The following is a 22,475-nucleotide window of genomic DNA, read 5'->3' as shown; positions in this document are numbered from 1 at the left end:
TTGTCTGTCTTAAAATTTTATTATCGGTTGGCCTGTCTTGGTCCACGGTGAGGTGGCCATAGAACACGTGTTTTATTGCAGCAATAAAACACATGTTTCTGTTTTTGATTCATCTTTTTGTGATTTGTGGAAAAAAATGTTCATTACTGTTGTCAACAGAGACCAGTTCGTTTTCCCTCTGTTTCTAGTGTGTCACTGGGTGAAGTGTGAATTTTAAATTTATAGCGAAACAAATTTAAACAGAAAAATACATTTTTAAAAGGTAAGTGTATGTAATTTGTTATATTTTATTTGTTAGTTTTATGATTTTTTGCTTTTAAACTGAAATAATTTAATTTAGGATTTTGGGGTTAATTAATTAGTTGATTTTAATAAAATATGCTCGTCAATTTTTTTTATATATGAAATTGTGCTAAAAACTACATTAATTCTGAATATTTTTCCACAAGAATTAAAGATCATTAAAATCGATGTAAAATGAAAATAATGTATTTATAGTTTACATCTACAAATAATTACATCATATATGCTAAATGACGTTTATTGATATAATTATTTAATTAAATCAATTATTATAAAAACGTATTAATGTAATAATTTGTCTCCAAGATTTGCCCCCCCCCCCCTTGAAACTTTTCTGTGGACGTCTGTGGAAAATTTTCTGTGAATGATCAAATTGATGTGAAATTTGTAGCACGGGTTGCATAACCCACACGACAGTATATCCAACTTAATGGGCACGCGACACCACTGCCTTATTACATTATCCACATTCTTTCCACACTTTCTTCTAAAATCCAATTTTGCACCATATGAACTTCATACAATGAAGCCTTGATTTGACAGATGGTGCTGAAAAACTTGACTTACCTGCACATATCACTGATCTGTACCTATGGAAGGGTGAGGGATTGAATTGGAGCGCCAGTTGCGAACTAGGCCGAATCATATGACACCCATAACGACATCACCATTGCTGTTTCGGATGAACGGAGAGGAATGACTGCAGCAGCCTACCAGTGTCCCAGGGTATGCCTTCCCTGAAGATTAATGACTGTTGCATAATGTTCTGTCCAACTCCATATTAATGCCTTTCGTACGAGAGTTTGGATTAACAGGGATTTGTATATATTCTTATTGGATGTTGTAAATTAGGGTTTAAGACAGAAATTGGCTACAACGAAAATCAGCTGTTTTGTCGATTAATCACGCACCACACTATGAGAAAAAACTAAAATTAGTATTTTTTTGACTTAATTTAATCATTGTCTCAATGGATGCCCTCTTATTCTCTTCTTCCCCTCCTTAAAATGAAATTCAGCATATCGGTCCTTCAGAACACACAATTTATAGACAGAAATACTAGCTCTGGTGATTGTTGGCAGTAGATGGCGTTGATGTAGGTGATTGTTAGTAGAGGTTCTGTGTATTAGTGGCGACGAAGAGTTTTACAGTAGTTGCCCTCCGGCGATGAGTCTTCAGACCCCACAAAGATGTCACAAATAACAAATAATAGATATATTTATATACTCTGTTACCCCTTCTTTTTAAGCTCAATCCTATCAACATTCCTTCTCTTGCTTGATAAAGTCCTTAAGCCACATATTCTCAAACTATATTCATGAGCAATATTTAGCAGTCCTGATTTCATATTTAGCACCCTCCTTTTCACTCGTTCATCCCTTTCAGCATCGCCACAGAAAGATGGAGACCAGACCTTCATATATTAGGTCAAGTGCAGTCTCACAGGCGAAGCAAAATGGTTTCCTTATCGTTATATATTTAGGCCAATTCAGTATTCGATTATCTGTAGAAGTGATTTTGTATTCTTTGCTATATGGTCTGTGAACGGCAACTTCCTATCTGGTAAAACTCCAAGATTCCTTGCCTGATAAGTTACTTCTATCATAATCTCATCAATAATATATAACATTGGCTATCTGATTACACTAAAGTACATTGTGTTGCATTTATTAACATTGAACTGTTAGTCATTTTCACATACCCTAAATCACAACCAGTTCTGAACGTTTTTTAAGTGCTGCATATCAGTTGTATACCACATTACCTTGCCTTCTATGAGTTGTTACCAAACAGTTCTTTATCACCTGTTAAATTCTTGCTGATGTCAGTAATGTATTCAGAATATTTTTTATGTTGCTCATTGCTTTCCACCTGTACCTCTTCTACTGATGCTATTAATTGCTACTTACCAATACCTTTTTTAAAGTAATTACTTTTGACATTCAAAGTCGTCGTTATCTTCAGATTTTATGTTATCTTTATTCCTGTTGTTGTAGTGTCATTTTGTTTATGAATGTTATTATTATTAATAAGATTGAGGAATGAGGCGGAGATTGCAAAGGAACAATTTGGCTCCATGTGAGGTAGATCAACAACAGATGCTATCTTTGGGTTATGGCACATGATGGAAACGTTTCGAGAGAAACAACAGGAGGTACATCTGGCATTTATTGATCTGGAGAAAGCATACGATAGAGTGTCAAGGCAAGAAGTCTGGAGGTGTCTGTGAGAGAAGAAGGTTCCGGAGAAATATGTCAGGTTTGTGTGGGAGATGTGCAGAAATCTGAAGACAAGTGTTCGGACCTGTCTGGGACTGACAGAAAGTTTTCAAGTAACAGTTGGCTTGCATCAAGAGTCAACATTAAGTCCGTTTCTGTATAATATTGTGATGGAGGTGGTGACGGAGGAGGTAAGAGAAGATGCGCCTTGGACAATGTCGTATGCAGATGACATCTTACTGTGTGCAGATTCAAGAGAAGAAGCGGGAACTAAACTGGAAAGATGGAGAAAAGCACTGGAAGAGAGGGGTATGAGACTGAGCAGAAGTAAGACAGAGTATATGTGTTGCACAGTGGGTGGCGGCCAGGAGACAGATCTGGAGCTGGAAGGAAATGTCATCAGGAAGGTGAGGGACTTTAGATACTTGGGGTCAACAGTGGAAGAAGATGGTGGGGCTGAGAAGGAAGTGGGATGCTGGATACAAGCGGGTTGAAGGAACTGGAGGGAGATATTTGGAGTGTTATGCGATAAGAGGGTGCCGATCAATCTGAATGGCAAAATCTACAGGACAGTAGTGAGGCCAGCTATGACGTATGCTATAGAAACTGTGGTCCTGAGGAAAAAGAACATCCGCAGGATGGAAGTAGCAGAGATGTGAATGCTTAGGTGGATGTGCGATGTGACCAGAAAGGATCGTCTGAGAAATGACTATGTGAGGGGAACAGTGAAAGTTATGAACTTAGGAGCTAAGATACAGGAGGCAAGGTTGAGGTTGTTTGGTCATGTGATGAGGAGGGAGGACGAATATGTGGGAAGAATGGTCATGCAAATGGATGTGCAAGGAAGGAGGAAGCGTGGTCGGCCAAAGAAGAGATGGAGGGAGTTGGTGGAGGAAGACCTGAGGATGTGGTGATAGCCCAAGGCAGGAGGATGCGGAGGAGACTCATCATCAACAGTGACCCCACTTAAGTGAGAAAAGCTGTAGCAGCAGCAGCAGAAGAAGAAGAAGATGTGATACCTCCAAGGTGGCCAAAGTCTCATTAGGGAGGGCACCTACTCTATAATTCTCCATCTCCACCACTCAGTTCACCAATTACAGCTATAATGCTGTATGATATTATAGCTCTTCAGCATTGTCTTTGAAATTAGACTGTGGATGACACATTCATTTTCCTGCCTTTGTGCGTGTTTCTTGCTGAATAATAGATCAGTAAAAAATCAACTACCATAATATTTAATGATGAGTTTGCTAAAACCACTATGAATATACAAAGTATTAAAACATTAATTAAAATTAATTTTTTTCTTCGGCATATTATTTGTTGGTTTCTTAATCAAGACTAAGAAACGCCAATATAGAAATCCATCTTTTATTCGTAACAGAAAAGCTTTCAAGTATCTTGTTTATCTACTCGGATTTTGTTCGTTCGCCTCAAATAATACTAATATTTCAAATATTATTTCTGGAATTTTTTTTGGAAAAGGACTTTTCCCACGAGCTTGGAAGTCGACACACAGTCGAAACGGCACACATTCCGTTACTCCCACCCCTAATCTTGTTTTATCATATTCTATCCTTCTCCTTTTCCAAGAAAATTTCTATCTTTCACCCTCTTCCCAATGAACACACCGTCCACACTGAAAACCCGGGTTTTAAATTTCACATACCTTGTGTCTTACCCGCAATTTTTCCACATTCCTATCTTCACATTTCCAATTCTCCCCTTCCTTTCAGTCATAATTCAGTAATATCGCCAGATGCCATTCAATTAGATGAGAACTAGGAAGATACTACGAGGGTATGTTCAAAATCATTTCTTCCTTATGTTCGTCATATATCTATTTCTTTTAAACATCAATAATTCCCTAAAAATTGAGTAAAAGTCAGGGACATCATAAAAAATTGATACTTCTAAACAAAAACAGGCAAAATAGCCATAAAATAAATAACTAATAAATTAATGAAATAAAGAGCGAATAGGCTTTACTTCCGCGATGTAAAAATTATTTAAATTCAGGGATATTTTATCCCACATTATTTCAAAGCCGAATAAGAAAACTATAAGATAGAAATCAATGAAAGAGTGTTTCATTCCGAATATAGCAAACTATAAAAGTTCGAGGAGTCCAAGCACACTTTGATTGATTTCTATCTTAGAGTTTCTTATTCGGCTTTGAAATAATGTGGGATTAAATATCCCCTTAATTTAAATAAAATAACTAATATTTAAATCCTAAGTAACTTTTTCGGAAACTATATTCTTTAAATGATAAAAAAAAAAAAAAAACGGGCTACAGATTTTTAAAATTCTTTTTTCTTCATTTCTAATCAGTGTTCCGAATTAGTCAAAAACTATTATAGCATAATCTGTGTTTTTAAAACTTATATTTAAATCGTTTTCCAAAAAAAGTAAGTTAATTTATGCATTCCATTAGTTAAAATTGTTGTTATCGTTCTTGTGATATTTTTTATTTAACTATTCGAATCCATCATGTTTTTGTTGGGCTCTGTTGGGCTAATTATTCCCACTATAAATTTGCTTTTTTTTTTTCTCCTTTTAATCCTTTGATGCTAACCTCCGTTTACATTCGATTGTTAAGTTTAGGTGAATAATATATGTGAGCGATGGTTGTGTAGTGTATGTACTGTAAGTTTTTTTTTAAGCCATAAAAATAAATAAAACGGTATTTGTTTTGGTGAAGGAAATGCAGTTTCAATTTTAAGGTAAGAAATGATTCGGCCTTCCTTGCAAAATATCATTTTTTTTTTTCTAAAAATAATTTGTATGTACAAAAATTATTCGTGTCTTCTACAAAAATTAGCATCCAAGAATGAGTTTCAGATAGAAGTTGTAATCACTACTTATTATAATGCATTAAAGGTTGTGAAAAGACATACTAATAATCATTCATTATTGCTTTATAACCAGTTGGTGAACACTTTTATTCTCGGAATTCTTAAAAGTTTCGAAGATCAAGAGTACGAACTACGAAGAGAACTTTCATTACTATAGTTGTGATGAATTAGAACCTCCCGGTATTCTGATTTATCGTGACTATTCCTTTTCGGCAAAATCTGTCGCCTATTTAAACTCTGCCAAAGTACTCTTGACTACCTTTTGCCCCATTCAACTCATTCACTACTGTCAAAAAAGCTAGCTACATTAATAACCAAATTCCAGGTGTGATTCCTTGTTTCCCCCCCCCCCCCATCCCGTCATGTAGTTAAACATTTCTTCCTTCAGCATGTACTCCATGAAACCTCTTTATCTTATGTTACTGTGATATCCTCTCTTTTCTGTCTATCAACTAAACTTAGTCACTGACAAACCTTCAACCTAATTTGATTTCATAATAGGGAACACTCATCGTTTTGCCACTTTCCCTCCATATCTTCTCCAGTAATTTCCTAGCCTTGTCAGTATCATGCAGTCTTGTTTCATCATTATAATATACAGATACACAAATCAAATCAAAAGATAACAGGATTAACCAGTAATCATGTTATCTTTTGATTTAAAAGTGCTTACCCTAATACTTTGCTATGTTAAACATAAAAACCAGTATCCTGCATCATCTCCATTTACATTACCTTTATTATTTTCCTTCTTCAGTTTAGCATCATCTGTAAACAATTGAATGTTTCCCTTCACATAATTCCTGTATTTAATATACAAATTAAATATCAGTGGTCCAAATATTATTATTATTACATGACACTTCTAAGGAGTCAAAGAACTCATTGTGGGAGGGCATTCTACTCCAGTCCACTACACTCATCTAACCACCTTCCCTACTACTTAATTCTTTTATTACACAGAACATCTACGGCTCATCAACAGTATTTTTTTTTTTTTTGTCTGTAAATTGCATGTTCTGAAGGCCGATTTGCCTTTACACAGGATGCTTCGGGGGGGGGGGGGGACCCTATTACTTCCATATGAGACATATGAGATCGATTAACTTGCCTTCAAATAAAAAGCACATGTAAAGGTTGCTCGTTTAATGACGAGAATTGAACTTAGGCTTTTCCAATCGAAGGGTGCAATATACTGTTCTTCTAATTGTGCTATGGAGGTGCTTAAGTTGAGAGGCCTGTGGCACATCATTGGGTCCTTAATTACTTTTACGTATGCAGAGCCCATTCAATAAATCTTATTGGACATTCACGGCATTATTATTAGTATTAATACATGAACATCTCCATGGAGTCTAGAGGTTAATTAGTTCCATACTAACTGTATTTGCATGTTACCTATCATATATTTCCCTGAACCTGTTCACTGATACAACACTTTCAGCAGACCCAGGTAATCCATTCCATACATTTACTGCTTTCCAAAAAATCAGCCAGAAAATCCCCTGATGCTCTTGCCAACCATACTTATCCACTTTTCAGGGATGCATCTCTATACTTATTTTTCTCCACCGTTTAGTTATATACTGAAGAATTTTCTCTACATGCCTGTAAAACATTTTTAGTAATTTAGGCATTTCTATTATGTTTCTCCTCTTTTATGCCTTTCAGTCATCTTTTGCAACACACAAAACTCCAGTCTTTCCTAATAGGAAGCATTCCACAGATCACTCACTATCTTGGTTGCTAACCTGTGGATACTGTCCACTGTTTTCTCATCCCAAGAAACCCACATGATTCGATTTGTCTACAGTAATCCAGATGTGACTGTTTCAAAACCTTGTAAAGAGGGATAATAACTTCCATATTTCTGTTTATCTCCAAATTCAGTAACCAGTAATCCTGTTACTTTGTTCACTTTCACAGTATGCCATCTGAATTTCAGTTCTCTGTTCACAGTCACCCCTAGAACTGTAGCCTCATCGTTTTCCTGATGAGGAAAATTATGCATTTCCATCAGTGTATTACAAAGCTGGTAATCCCAAACTGCACATACACTTTTCCAGATTAATATGTTACTCATATCTTTTTTCTAATACTGCCAGGCTATTTAAATCATTCTGCATGCACATCTCTACGTTGACTCTGGGACACAATTTATATTTTATATAGTGCACTATCACTGTGCATCATTCTTAAAATTCAGATTTTATTCCAACATCTAATTTTAATTTAATTTTAATATCCAGAAAATTGTCTGTGGAGTAGACAAAGACTAATTTTCTCATTTGCAGCACTATATATATATATATATATATATCAGGGTGAATATTCCAGGCATGCGGTGCTCATCCATTGAATAGCAGTATCACCGATATCATATTTTTGCATTTATTCCCATTAAAGACCCCCCCCCCCCCCCCAATTGTTTCCAGGCTTTGCGTGATTCCTAAAAGTAAACACAGTATACTAATGCTTCATGAAGAGGACACTTTCTGATGTGTATATATTGGACCATATTTGCATTAATAGCTCGGGTGTGTGTTCAAAATGCATACAACTTCGAGCCATTTGAAAAGATGTACAGATGGCGCAGCAGATGAAATTCTTAGCATTTAGTAGTTTTAAACCACTCAGAAGGTGAGGCAGGGTGAGCTCTGAGACGATAGCATCTAGAGGCTGTGATTGGTTACTGTGGCAACCAATTCAACTGAACATTGTCATTTGTCATGAGTTGCTGTTTTTGTTTTCTGAGTTTCATCTCTTTTGCCTGCGCGAAGTGTAAACTGACTTGGTAGGCAAGTTTTTAATATATAATTTCAATAAATTTATAACTTTTTTGCCCATATTTACAATGGGAAAAAGTATTGTAGTCAAAGGAGTTAAGCCTCATCATCCTCTTCCAAATTTTACACCTTTGAGTAATTCAAATATACCGACCAAATATAGCATTCTCCTTCATTATTGTTTTCTAACATTATTATTTATTTAGTGTATGGCTCACACATGAAAAGTTACATTATATTAATCCTTAATATATATGGACATAGTAATAGACACATGTACAATTATAAGACATAATAGTCATAAAAGAGACACCCAAGAATAGGCTACAATTGAATGTCTAGGTTGGTTATCCAGTCAACTGCACTTGGTGTAGCATGGATGAAGTCTGACAGGTTTCCACTCTATGCACGTTGGACACATTCTGCTGCAATATGATTAATTGTCTGGTGGGGTGATCCACTGTCGCATCTGGGTGAGGCAATCATGATCCATTTGTAAAGGTTGTCTGCACATCTGCCATGATTGGTATGGATTCGGTTAAGGACAGACCAAGTTTTCCGAGGCAGGTCAAAACTCAAAGGTATCTGTGTTGGGCCACTAATTCATGGAAGACCAGGACTCTTTCCACTTCTCCTTCATATTGAAATTTGTCTGCAAGATTTTTTGCTGTTAAGATTAGAGGGTGTCTTGATTTTAGCCTGTTTATTTCTAGGGGTGGGATGTCTTTGTGGATTGGAAGATTTTGGATTTCCATGATTTTGCTGTATTCATGTAGAAGAAAGTTGGATCTGCAGATGTGTGGAGGCAGAATGTTGCTTAGCACTGGAGGCAGTAGGTTGGGGTTGATTTTATAGTTCCAGAGAGAAGGCGCATAATGGAGTTAAGCTGAGCATCAGCAAAATACACATGGTTTTCTAATATACAGTATCTTAAACACATTGTCTCCCACTGTGTGCAGATTTGGTTACAATTAATTGATAAATTAAAGTATTAAAAATTATCCTACAATTAACTGCATTGGACTAATTAAGATAAGCACTGATGCTCCATGCACTCTTAAAGCTTTCATATATTGATAAAAATGTGGTCAAATTGACATGAATTTTGTAGCGCATGTTGCATAAGCCATGAAAGCACACTCAACCAAAATGGGCATGCAATGACACTGATATATATATATATATATATATATATGAAAGAATGATCATTAACTCGGTTAACACACACACACACACACACACACACACACACACACACACACACACACACACACACACACACACACACACATATATATATATATATATGTGTTAACATACACACACACATATATATATGTTAACATATACACACACACACACACACACATATATATATATGTTAACATATATACACACACAATAACGAACAAATTAATCTGAACAAGCCGAATTTTTGTCAAGTTTTTGGTTTTAGCTTGGTTTTTGTTTCTGTTCACAATAGTTTTGGGTTTGGTTTGAGTTCACTATTTTGGTCGACTGCTACGTGCTTTAACTGTCTCTAGGATGTTTATTAATAGTGTTGTGCATTTTTTAATAGTGTAAACAAGTTGACATTTGTTGGGTTTTATTCATTTTTTTGTAGCTATTAAATAGATACATCTCCAAGAAAGCATTCAAAAATATGTACTCTTTCTCAGCGCACACATCTATGACTCAAAGACAAATTGCATTTGAGTGTGCTGTTGGTTTGGGTACTGTTAATGGGATTTTAAAGAAGCTTATATGGACAGGTACCTTTTCTCCTGACAGAAATGGAAAATTATACTTAAGATTGTTTACTAGTTAGGAAAAGCAAAATGAATCCAAGATTGCTGTGGACTTAAATCGACTTGGCAGCTAGTGGGATTAATGTTTCTTACATGGCAGTCCATTTAAGATTGTTGGAAGCAGGGTGGACTGTCCACTGACCAAACACGAAACAACTGTTGATGAAGACTAGCAGAAAAAGAGGCTCCAGTTACCAAAAGTGCACCAAATTGGACTGTTGGGAAGTGGAAGGAGGTCATATTCTCAGATTAGAGCCATTTCTTTGTCCAAGAAGAGTGAGGATCCTATGTTCACAAATAAGCAGTCCAGATGACTTCTCTTGCACACCTTCAACAAGGTCCTAAACACCCAGCTAAAAAGATGTTCTGCAGTTGTTTTACATATGATAGTTTTACATATGTCCAGGATCACTTGTGCCTGTTCATAGTATGATGAAAAATGACCAATACATGAAAATTTTAGAGAAAAGAATGGTCCCACAGATCCAGAAAGACAAAGAAGTTATTTTTCGACATCTTACTCCATGCCACACTTGAAAAAAAAAGTGAAAGAGTTCCTAAAAAAAATCACTACATCCAATTGCTTCAGTTGCTAGGTAACTCTCCTGACATTAACCCAATAGAAAATTTGTGGGCCATAGTGACTTGGAAAATTAAATAGTGATACAAAGGATAACTTAATACAATCCATTATAAAAGTATGGTTTCAAGATTCAGAATTATGAAAATTGTGTGCTACGTTGGTTTCAGTCCATGCAAAAGCAAATTAATGAACTTATTAGGAATACAGAGGAGCATGTATAAATTATTAGATAAAGTTTAATTTTTTTACTTACTTTCTTGCAAAGTTTTAATTTTTCCTTAAAATTAAAACTTTGCAAGAAATGCAAAGTTTTAATGTGTGTTCTGAATAATTAGTCACTACTGTCTATATCATCATGAAAATGATATATATATATATATATATACTGGGATTAAGGTTGCTGTGGTCCCTAAGCTATAACTTTCCATAGGCCCCTCACTACTGCATAAATTTTAGGTTTAATAGGTTTTTAGAGGTCCTTGTAATGATGTGAGGTGCTAAACTTTGTCTAGCTTATGCTTAAATCTGGCCATGCATACAGATTATACAAATGTAGTACAGACTAGGAAATTCAAGGTATCATCCTAGAATTTGAATGCACTAGATGATAGAGCCAAGATTGAAAGCCAGTTGGTTGAAGTTCAATTGTTCTTTAAATTGATGTACTTGCTCAAGAAATGCCAGTTGATGCTGTGTGCAGTACTTGTAGAAAGCTTTTCTGCTTGGTCAATGAGTGAAAAACAATTGAACTTCAACCAATTGGCTTTCAGTCTTGGCTCTGTTATCTAGTTCATTCAAATTCTAGGGTGATACCTTGAATTTCCTAGTCTGTACTACATTTGTATAATCTGTATGCATGGCCAGATTTAAGCATAAACTAGACAAAGTTTAGCACCTCACACCATTACAAGGACCACCAAAAACCTATTAAACCTAAAATTTATGTAGTAGAAAAAACTTTCTAAACTATCCCTTCATATGTAGAAAAGATTACTTGCATTGACTTAATCTCAGTATCTTCCTGGGTCTATCTCTCACTGGGGTAACCTTAGTAAAGGTCAGAATTATTCTGGTTAGTGACCCTTTTCATAATGCATAGCAATACACCTATCTGAAAAGATGTGCATTGCATTATGGGAAACTGAAGCAATTTATGTGAAGCTAACAGACTCTATATGCAAGTTGTCTGGTTGTGAAGATACTTCGTGAGCAAAATTTGTTTGCTTACACTTGGATGTAAGATTAAAACAAGAATTTGTCTATTGTAATGCACTGTGGTATTGTACTAAAGACTTTCTTGATATAAAAATATATATATATATGTACACTCTCTGTCCAAAAAGAAACCCAATTTTTGACAAGCCAATTATAATTATTCAAATCATTTATTTCAATCAATATACTCTCCCTCAGTTTTGATACAGCATTTGGCACGGTCAGTTAATTCGTTAAATGAGTTTTTTTATATTGGTTGTTGGGATATTGTTGAGGGTCATGGTTACTGCTGCTTGAACGTTTTCATTGGTGTTGTATCGCTTTCCTTTCATCAGCAAATGAAGCAGGGGGAAAGAGAAAGAAGTCACAAGGTGCTAAATCAGATGAATATTGCAAGTGATCCAACATACAAACTTGGTTTTTGCTCAAAAACTGTCTCACAATGTTTGAACGATGAGATGTTGCATTATCGTGCAAAAGTAACCAGCTGCCTGCATCACGATATTCATTCTGTATGCAACGGATTCTCGCTATCGTTCGCTTCAAAACTTCGAGATAAAACTCACCATTGATCATTTGGCCAGGTGGAACGAATTCTTTGGATAATGCTCTTGGAATCGTAGAAACAAATCAGCATTGTCTTTACTTTTCTTCTCCAAGTGACTTTTTTTTTTCAGATGCCCCTCTTCTGGTGGTCTCCACTCAGCACTCTGGCACTTTGTTTCGGGCTCATACTCAAAATACTGGTGACGTTTCGTCACCAGTAACAATTCTTTCAAGGAAGTTTTAGTCCTTACAAGCTTTAATTATGTTTTTAATGAGGTCCTTGCAGTGTTCAATTCGATGCATTTTTTGGTCGTCTGTCAACTTGTGGGGAACAAATCGCGAATTCAATTTACGATGGCCCAAACTCTCAGTCAAAATGTTGTGCACAGTTGATTTTGGAATCCCCAATTCATCTTCAATCAGTCTCATGGACGATTTCGGGTTTTCTTTGATGAAATCATGCACTTTTTGGATGTTAACTTCACTCAGTCCAGTTTTTGGACGGCCCAGCTTTTCGTCATCCTCAAGCATCTCACGACCACTTTGAAATCGCTTAAGCTACTCGTAAACTTGAGTACAGGATAAACATTCATCACCGTATGTTTTTTGAAGCATTTGATGTGTTTCGCTAAAACGTTTACCAAGTTTAACACAAGTCGATCACAGCTCTCTGTTTGAAACTAATTTTCTGACCTTTTGTCCAAACACATTGTCACTCTTGACACTATAACTCGGCTTCTAATGAAACAAATATCATAAATTGACAAAACACTAATGAAGGTTGCCGCTTTCGACAACAAAAAGATACAACAGGTGGCGCCACTAGTTTCTTCTATTTTCGAAACGTTCGGTTTCTTTTTGGGCAGAGGGTGTGTGTGTGTGTGTGTGTATATATGTCTACTCTATACTATAAAATGATAAGCTGGAATTGGCAACAGATGTGATGTCGACTTGAAATGGATGTAGGCTGTAATGTTTTTGTCAAGTTATTTGAAATTCAGGGGCTACCCTGAGTGTCGAGTCATTGGAATTCAAGGAGAATCCGCATATTCAATATCATTGAATGTAGCAGTAGTGGGCAGAAGATCTTTTATATAGCAATGGGAGCAAGCAGAGCTGAGAGTATGGCTGTCTTACAACAATTGCAAGACTGCCTGGAACATGACGATGAATTAGCACTGTTGATAAGTAAGACAGCATGCATAGATAGCAGCAAATTAAGCCGTAAGACAGCAGATGTGCAAAGTAGTGAAAATGTCATTTGCATAAATGGCATTGAATTAATTGAAGATATGAAAGAGGAGTTGGTAAAGATGAGGCAAGAGATTAAACATATGAAGAATGAACAAAGAATTATGGATTTGCATGTAAATGTAATAAAGAATGGGATGAAAGATTTGAAAGAAATATCAAATGATTTGAGAGTGGCAGTGTACAGAGATTCCATGATAAAGAGGTGTGGTGAGTGAAAAGGTGCAAAAGTCTGTTTTCCTGGAGGTAGAATGAGCAGGGTTGTTGAAGCATTGAATAAGAGGGGTATGCAAGCAAAAGATTAGGTACGGTAGTTGGCACAAATGATTTGGCTGGTAACAAGAAGAATGTAAGGAGGAATATCATGAGGCTGTTAAGGAGAGTGAAAGATAATAGTGTGGTAGATAAGGTAGTTAGTGTTTTGTATTGCCCTATGTCCTATGCATGATAATGATGAGTTGATAAGATGAGCAAAGATTATTAATGATATGCTAATGCAGAGTTGTGTGAGGAGAAAGGAGTACATTTTGGGAATTTGAGAGAAGAGTTTGAGGGGTGGATAGAGCTGTATAAGAGATGGGCTAAATTTGAATGGATTTGATGTGAGCCAGTTGGAGAAACTGTTGCTGATATTTTGACAGGAATAGAGATGGAGGGATATGTAGTCTTTTGCGAAGACAAAGCAAAAAGAGAGGAGGAGGAGGAGGGTTATTGATGATTGGCAGAGGAGTTGTGCCAATCTAGGGTTGGAGATTCCAGTAGTGAATACTGACAGTGGTTTTGAGGTGGACGGGATGAAATGTTTAGTAGTGTGTTGCTGTAGACTATAATAGGGCAGGTGATTATGGTAATTTGGAAGGCAGTGAGAAGGAAATGTTTAGGCAAATTGCTCTGGCTAATAAGAAAAGGGTGATCATTATGGACAATTTCAGTTATAGTAATATGAACCACACTTGAAACGAAGAGACAGCATCAGGAACCAAAGAGAATGAATTTTTGAGTTGTTAAAGGATAACTACCTTAAGCAATGCGTAACAGAGGCCACACTTGGATTGAAGGTCTTGGATTTGATTATGTCGTCAGAAGATATTATTGTAAATGAAGTGTCACATCTTTCTCCAGTTGGTGAAAGTGATGAAGTGATTACTTGGATGATGGCCAGCCATATCAGCATTTTTATGAGAAAGGATTATATGTGGAACTATAGGGCAGGTGATTATGGCAAGCTCAGGAGGTGGCCATAATCATGGAATGAGGAATTTTGTGGGAAGGAAACCAATGCTTCATCTCTGCTTGGGAAGTATCTGGCAGAGGCAATGACTGAGTGTATTTAAGGGTCAGGAGATTAAACAAGGTATTGGCAAATGGATGACTGAAGAGGCGAAACATGCAATCTGGTAGAAAAAGGCATTGCAGAGGCAGCACAAGATGAGTGGCAATCAGTTACGTGAGGAGTACAGAGCAAGTAAGGAAGGTGACATGCTTGGTAAGAGTAGCAAAAGTGCAGTATGAGCAGTTAGCAAATGATGCTAAAAGAAATCCTAGAGAGTGTTTTCAATATGTGGCCTGTAGAAGGAATAATGATTATGAGAGGATGATGTTGGTCAGTGATAATGGGAGAATGATAAACACTGAGGAAGATATAGTAGAGGTGTTAAATGAATAGTTGAAGTATTCCATCTTTGTGATTGTAACATAATGCAGAACTTGAGAGCAGTGGGAATGGAGGGGAGAAAACCAATAATAATGAGTGAGCAGGAGGTATATGAGGAATTGAGTAAGCTTAATTTCAACAAAGGCATGGGACATGATGGTATATCATTTCGTGTCTTGAGGGAATGTTCCAGAGATTATTGTTCTACCACCCATAGCAGTCCCTCCCTTTTTACCCTTTCTGTCTTTCTTTTTCTTTTTTTTTTTCCCTCTCTATAACGTTCTTTTGAAAGTCAATATTTGTCTCTCAGAGTCTTTGATCATTAGCTATGTCTCACAGCCATAGAGAGCTTTTGTGAAGCTGTCACTACTTTATGAGAAGGCTCATTGAGTTAAATTTCCATTGCTTGTAGGTTTACTTTAGCTTTTGGTATCTGAGATCTCTCTTTTACAGTCTAAATCATGCATCATGTTGTTCCCTAGGTATACGAAGTTCCTAACCTCTTTCTGCTCTTGTCTGTTGACCTTTATATGCTTTTTCATTCTCTTCTCTCTGAATATTATTGCTTTTGTTTTGTCAATATTCTTTAACCTCTATCTCTCTCTCCCTCTTCACTTCAGCACTGTTCTTTCTAGTTCTTATCTTCTTCAATGACTGTGTCATCTGCATATTGCAAACTATTTATTTTTGTACTTTGAATTGCAATTTCCTTTATGACATACATTGTTCTTTCTAAAAAGCACGAAAACAGATTGGGATATTGGGTCTCGTATCTCTTGTTTCTATCTATAGTTTCAGTAATACATTTGGGAGAAGAAAAAAAAAGCCATTAGAGAAGCTATATGCTTAGTCTCAAATTTGTTCCATGTTCTTTGTATGCTTTCGTTGCCTTCTACTCAGTATTAAAATGTAAATTACTAGAATTGCAATAATAAAAATGAAATTCTCTTTGTAAAGCTTTTGATGATATCTCTACTACTACTAATATTTCAAGAGCATGCTTGCTTGAACAAAAGCAGGGAATAACTAGGTTTTAAAAAAAAATGAAATAGAAAATACGAAGGTTAAAACATTTGAATAAAAATTGAGTCGTTAAGAATGAATCATCAAGGAATGATGTTTTAATGTTTTTCTCATTCTTCATATTTTTGGATTTAATAAATTAACATGCATGTTATGCAGGTTTCCATTATTGTTTGACACTTAATATTTATAAATGGTTGTCATAATTATCAGAGTGACCATAATAGAGAATATTGTTACTATGTGAACAAGATGTACTAATAGTGGTCTACCTGAAATTCCAAATATCATTTAAAATTAAATCTATTAAATCTACTTATATTAAATAATGATTTAAACCAACTTTTTTTGTGAGTAATCCATGGATATCAATTTATATTTTAATAATACTTCATGTGTAAAGTATTGCACGTGAACAAATAATCATGCACTGTTCAGTTTCACCCAGACTGTGGAGAGGTTCATGAAAATTTCTAATCTAATTTTTTTTTTTTTTTTGTAATTATTTTAAACTGTGGACATATTCTTGAGATATTGAAATTTGTTTCTTTTCTTTTTTTTTTTTTCCCATCCTAGAGATAATTATACAACAAAGAGATCAAAATGGCTTTGCCACCTTTCATGCTGGGCCAGCCCTACATGATGGGCATGTTAGCTCAGCAGCAGGCTGTGGCTGCTGCTCAGTTAGCAGCCCAAGCTCAGGCTCATGCACAAGTTCAAGCTCAAGTTCAAGCTCAGCTTCAACAACAACAACTTCAACAGCAACATCATCAACAGCAGCAACAGCAGCAGCAACAACAGCAGCCCAAGCCACCTGAGTATTTAAGTGTAGAAAAGCTACAGGAAAAAGGTAAGGTAGTTTTTAAGCCTGCAGGTTATTAAGTTAATGCCAAGTAAATTTTCATAGAATATGAAATACTCATATTACAAAAAATAATGAATGTGTACAAGTCATCCACTCAAGTTATTTTACCCAACCTTCCATTCTAAATGAAACTACAACAACAGTTTTTTAAGGACATGAAAATGCTATACCAACCACAAGTATCCTGACCCTTGGAAAAATATATTATTGCAATCTGAAGCTATAAGTTGAACATTGTGAAAAAGAAAAATAGCGTTCTATGTGATTTTTTGTTGCCAGGGGCTCATTCTAACTGTGCCAAAATCTAATCAGTGCTCAGACTCCTGATCAACCTTAGCCAGCTATTTTTGTCTCCTGTGCCTCCTCTCTCCTCTGGTAAACAGTTCCTAAATCTCAGAAATTTCTGGATGGCCTGTAAGACTGCGTTATCATTCTTGATGAAACTTTCTCTCAGAAAATTGATGTAGATCAAAGAATATTCTCATCATTTCATGGTCATCTTTAAGATAACATTCTTGCCACCTACAACACCAGCATATTCTGATGATTAGATCTGCATTCATATTGGCCAAACAAGTCAAAAGCCCTTGCCTATAAAGTAGGAACAAGGCTAGCAATTGTAACAAAAACTGGAAGGAAAATGTCAAGGTGGAGACAAAGCATGGACAATTAACTATAAAAAGAGATACTAGTGGGGGGTGAAAAATCTAATTCTACTAATAACTAGCATAAAAATCAGAATCCCAAGTGCTCCATAAGGAGTGTGTGGGACCCATGAAGTCAACAATGAACTTCACTGAACCTTCCAAATCCATTTCACAAATATATGTGGTCTCAATTCCAACCTTAACGCATTCGCTGCCAACTACGAGTATACTCATAGTTCGTATATGAGCTACATAAGCCAGCTACGAGTATACTCGTAGGACGCTTGCTGCCGGCAATGAGATTACTGTACTGACCTTGAAGAAGTGAAAATGCTTGTTTTGTGGAGCTAGCAGCAAAACTGTGTATACTCATAGATGGTATGTGCTCTGCACAAGCCAACTACGAGTATACTCGTATGACACTTACCACCGGCAACGAGATTACCGTACTGACCTTGAAGAAGTGAAATTGCTCAGTGTATGGGAACAGACTATGCTGAAGTAGCATGGCAGCGAACGTGTTAATAAAAGTTCTTCTGCCTTCAGTCTGCAAAACCTCACTTACTTCTCCTGAAACCCAAATCTCAATCTCCCAAGGTACCACTCATCTCTGCTTACCAAATTACACATTTTAATTCTTTTCACCTCAGAGGTGCGATTTGTGCATATGTTTGCTCCAGTATACCATATCAAAGGATATCTTGCCTAGAATCTCCTGATTTCGACTACTTTTGATTGAAAATCACTCTACCTTATTCTGTCAAATTCATTTGCTATCTCTACTACTCTTCCAGTGTGAACAACCAGTCCAAACGTTTTGATTTACTTTCCCTGAATGTTTATTTTCTTCAATCCGACTTTCCCAGTCATCTTTCTGGAGACTTCCTTGTTCACAACATGAACTGGCTCTCCTCTTCCACCTACATAGAATAAACATGTAGAGAGGCTAAGACATTTTCAATCACTAACAATCTGACAAATTGTTCACATGCCCACTAGAATACCAAACAATCCCAACCACTCCAGATACTCTGGACTTATTCCTTACTAATGATCCAGCTTAGTATACAATGAGTATATGCTCTCCTCTAGGCAGCTGAGACCATAATCTAGTGTAGATCTCTTTCCCCATGGAGCAACAGATACACAGCCACTCATATCCACATTGTATGGCATTACAAGAAAGCTAGGATGATTATCATAACTTCTACACCTCATTTCTTTAGTCAGATTACTGATCTTGGCCATCTGATATAGATTTGTGTGTTGAATGAATCACTGAAATAATTCTTATTGGCATGGAAACATTCCTCACTCCTTATCCTGTAACCTAAATTCTCATTCACTATCTAAGCCCTGCTTCTCCCACAGGTGTGTGAAGGTGGTACAAGAGAACAGTCAAGCTTACTGAAACTGCTTAATAAAAATGACTTGCATCCAAAACTTGATCTTCCTGTATTGCTTATACCAAAGCTCAGAATAGCTGAAAAAAAACCTGTCAATGCATTGAAATCTGACTTTGAGAGAGCTAAATGCAGGAACTTGCATCCTGTCCAAAAACAGCCATAGGTTTCTGGCCATAACTTCTGTCCAATGTTACTTCCATCCCTTTTACACCCAGGTGATACTATTACATCACCACCTATAGAAAAAAAGTCAACCTCCTGGCTTCTTATTTCTCCTCCAATTCCTTTATGACTAATCATAGTAAATGTCCCCCAACATTCCAGAGACTCAATGCCTTGTTTGACCTTTCACCAGAAAGAGATGAGAGAAATCTCTGTCAAGATTGGATACCAAAAGTCTCCTGGTCTTGATGACATTCCTCTGAATGTCCTTTTTTTTTTTTTCACCTTTTTATGTTCTCTTATTTCACTATCCTGCAGTCTGGAAATTAGCCCACATGCATCCTATTCCTAATAAGGCTAACAAATTTTCGGATTACTATCCAATTCCCTTACTCAGTTCTTTCTAAAGTAATAGAAATGGAACTATCAATATCCAACTCCTATGCTACCTTGAAGGCTCAACTAATAAATGACCACCCAGTATCAATTCTATCACTACTGATCAACAGGGGATCTCCTTACCTGTGTCACCTGTTTCTAGACAAACACCATGGATAAACATTTGCGGAATCTCAAGCAGTTGCCTTTGATATCTCCAAAGCTTTTGACCAGGTTTAGCACAAAGGACTGTTAAGTAAGCATCCATCATTTGACCTGCCCTTGACTTCTACAACTGGGTTGTCAGCTTCCTGGCTGGACACTCATGGGCAGATCACTCCTTTTTTTAAAACTATACAACTAATGCAGGGGTCCCACAAGGCTCTGGTTTTTCACCCACTCTCTCTCTTCTATGTATATAAATGATCTGCTTCAGCTGACAGTCAATCCAGTACACAGTTTTTTTGATCTTAGTAAGTTGCATTTCTCCTTTTTATTTGATGCCTTGCAATGCAAAAATCACTGCAGCTTGCAAAACCTTAACCTCCATTACCTTAAATTCTGATCTTCAAAACGATGGTATTTAGATAACCTTAACTTCATTGCTATCAAAACATAGTTTTGCCTTATTTCTCACAAAAAGAGAAACCATATTCTTCCAGTCTTACTAGGATCTCTATTCAAGATGAGATTTATCTTCTTGGAATAACTGTAACCTCAAATCTCTCTTGGCACAAACACATTACAAATATTGTCTCCAGAAAATTAGAGATTTTCTCTTTCTCTCAAGGTGTTACTTGGACTTCAAACAGCTCCTAACTCAATACAAATTGCAAATCTGTCCAACCATTGAATGTTGCTCTCATCTGAAATGCTGCACCTAAGAGCTTCCTAAAAATATTGGAATTTATACTGAAAAGGGCTGCTAGATTGATTAATGTATCCTTTCTCACTAATACACTCCACTCATTTTTTGCACAGCCATTCAGGTTCTGTTGCTTGCATCTTCTATAAATACTTCTATGACCACAGTTAGTCAGAATTAGCATCAATAATTACCTACTGTCTGTATTTCTGTATTCAAGGAATTCTTGTATTCAAGGTATTCCTTGGAAAACACAAGGGAAAAGTCTGTTCCACGATACAGCACTCTGAAGGGACGTTGGGCAGTAGCTGCATGTATTCCAACAGATTTAATACCTAGTAAGGGAATTGATGCTATTTCATGTGAACATTTGAAATGGAAATATTTATAGAACACACATATTGCAAAAACCAAATGCCTGTGCAAAAGTGGGTGGAGTGAGTTGGTAAGAGATGGGTTATTAATCAATCTAATTGCCCTCCTCTGTAGCATTTCAAGGGGCTCTTAGTTGCACCATCCCAGATGTGAGAATGGTATTCAGTACCAGGGCAGATTTGTGATTTATACAACTGTTTAAGTAGAGGTGAAGTAATATCTTAAGCGAATCCTAGTATTTTAGAAGTTGAGGAGGCAATGGTTGTGATGCGTTTATACCAGGAGAGGCTTGATGTCAAGGTGATTCCAAGAAGAGAAATCTCATCTTGTCTAGAAATTTGAGTGTTGGCAAGAATAATATTGGAGGAAAATGGTTATTTTTTGTGGGAAATCAGGAAGAACTGGGTTATGCTAGCATTGAAATTGACGAGGTTATCTGAACCCCAAATGGATGATGGCTTGCAGATGAGAATTGAGGACAGTAGTGGTTGACATTCTGTAAGTTGAGGTGATTTGTGTAGAGTAAGGTTTGTGAAATGAAAGGGTGGCATGCAATGTGCTGTCAACTTCAACACTGTTTATCGAGAGGTTATTGAGTACTGTTTGTTAAGAGGGTTGGTGAGAATCTTGTGGAACCCCAGCATTACTTGAATAGTGAGAGAATAAGGAACCATCCACCATCACACATAGCATGCATCCAGTCAGATAGCTGGCAATACAATTTCAGAAGTTATGTGGCAGACCTAATGATGGAAGCTGTTTAGTGGGCAGTTTTGTGCCAGACCCTGTCAAAAGCTTTGGAGATATCAAGTGCAATCACTAAACTTCTTGACATTTGAACAGAGATGGGTGACATGTGAGTAGATCTCCTGTTGAATGGCACTGACAGAATCCATATTACTGGTGGTCATTTATTAGCTGGGTACATTCAAGATAGTGTAGGAATTGAGAATTGATGGTTTTCTCAATTACTTTAGATAGGACTTAGGTGAATGAGATATCTCTTTCTGGCAAAAGGACAGTGGAGCCATTGAGTATTGGACATTTTGAATGCTGGGGACATTTACAATGGTCAGTTATTATGCATGCATTGGAGGCGAAGTGTGAAGCAGAAGATTGGCTTTTTTTGTGGGTGACAACACAATAGTGCCATCTGGGTATAGAGGTGGGAGTAGTGTTAGACAAAAGTTACAACCAGTTGTAATCCCGTAAGATCTCTGTTGAAATTTCGCACAAAACGTCTATAGTTCCTGTAGTCAGTTTTGAAATAATGTTGGATTTAACATTCACTTAATTTATATAATTTTGTATTGCTGATGTGAAGCCTTTTGGCTATTTATTTTAGTAAATAATTATATTAATAATTAATTATGGCATAATCATAAAGAATATTAATACACTTAACGTATACGGTGTAGCATGTTGACAAATATAAAAGTACGCATTTAAATTAGTTATCAATCACAGGACTGATGCTACAATATTGTAGTTTACCCAGGCCAACATTAAATTTATAAATGACATATCCTAT

General features: G+C 36.4%; 1 protein-coding gene across 1 annotated transcript in view; it reads left to right on the top strand.

The window, feature by feature from the left end:
- Positions 1 to 5,123: 5,123 nt before the first annotated feature.
- Positions 5,124 to 22,475, top strand: part of Prp8 (pre-mRNA processing factor 8) — a 411,861-nt gene continuing 394,509 nt past the window's right edge. The window contains exons 1-2 of the mRNA XM_090407427.1: positions 5,124 to 5,248; positions 16,823 to 17,096. Coding sequence (XP_090263553.1) covers positions 16,850 to 17,096 — 247 coding nt within the window. The 5' untranslated portion in view covers positions 5,124 to 5,248; positions 16,823 to 16,849. The remainder of the gene's footprint in view (positions 5,249 to 16,822; positions 17,097 to 22,475) is intronic.

The sequence above is a fragment of the Typopeltis vanoorti genome, chromosome 17 (genome assembly GCF_054136105.1).
Source record: "Typopeltis vanoorti isolate ZY-2024b chromosome 17, IOZ_Tvanoo_1.0, whole genome shotgun sequence".
NCBI lineage: Eukaryota > Metazoa > Arthropoda > Arachnida > Uropygi > Thelyphonidae > Typopeltis > Typopeltis vanoorti.
Note: the sequence above shows the minus strand (reverse complement) of the source record. Positions and strands in the feature narration are given on the sequence as shown.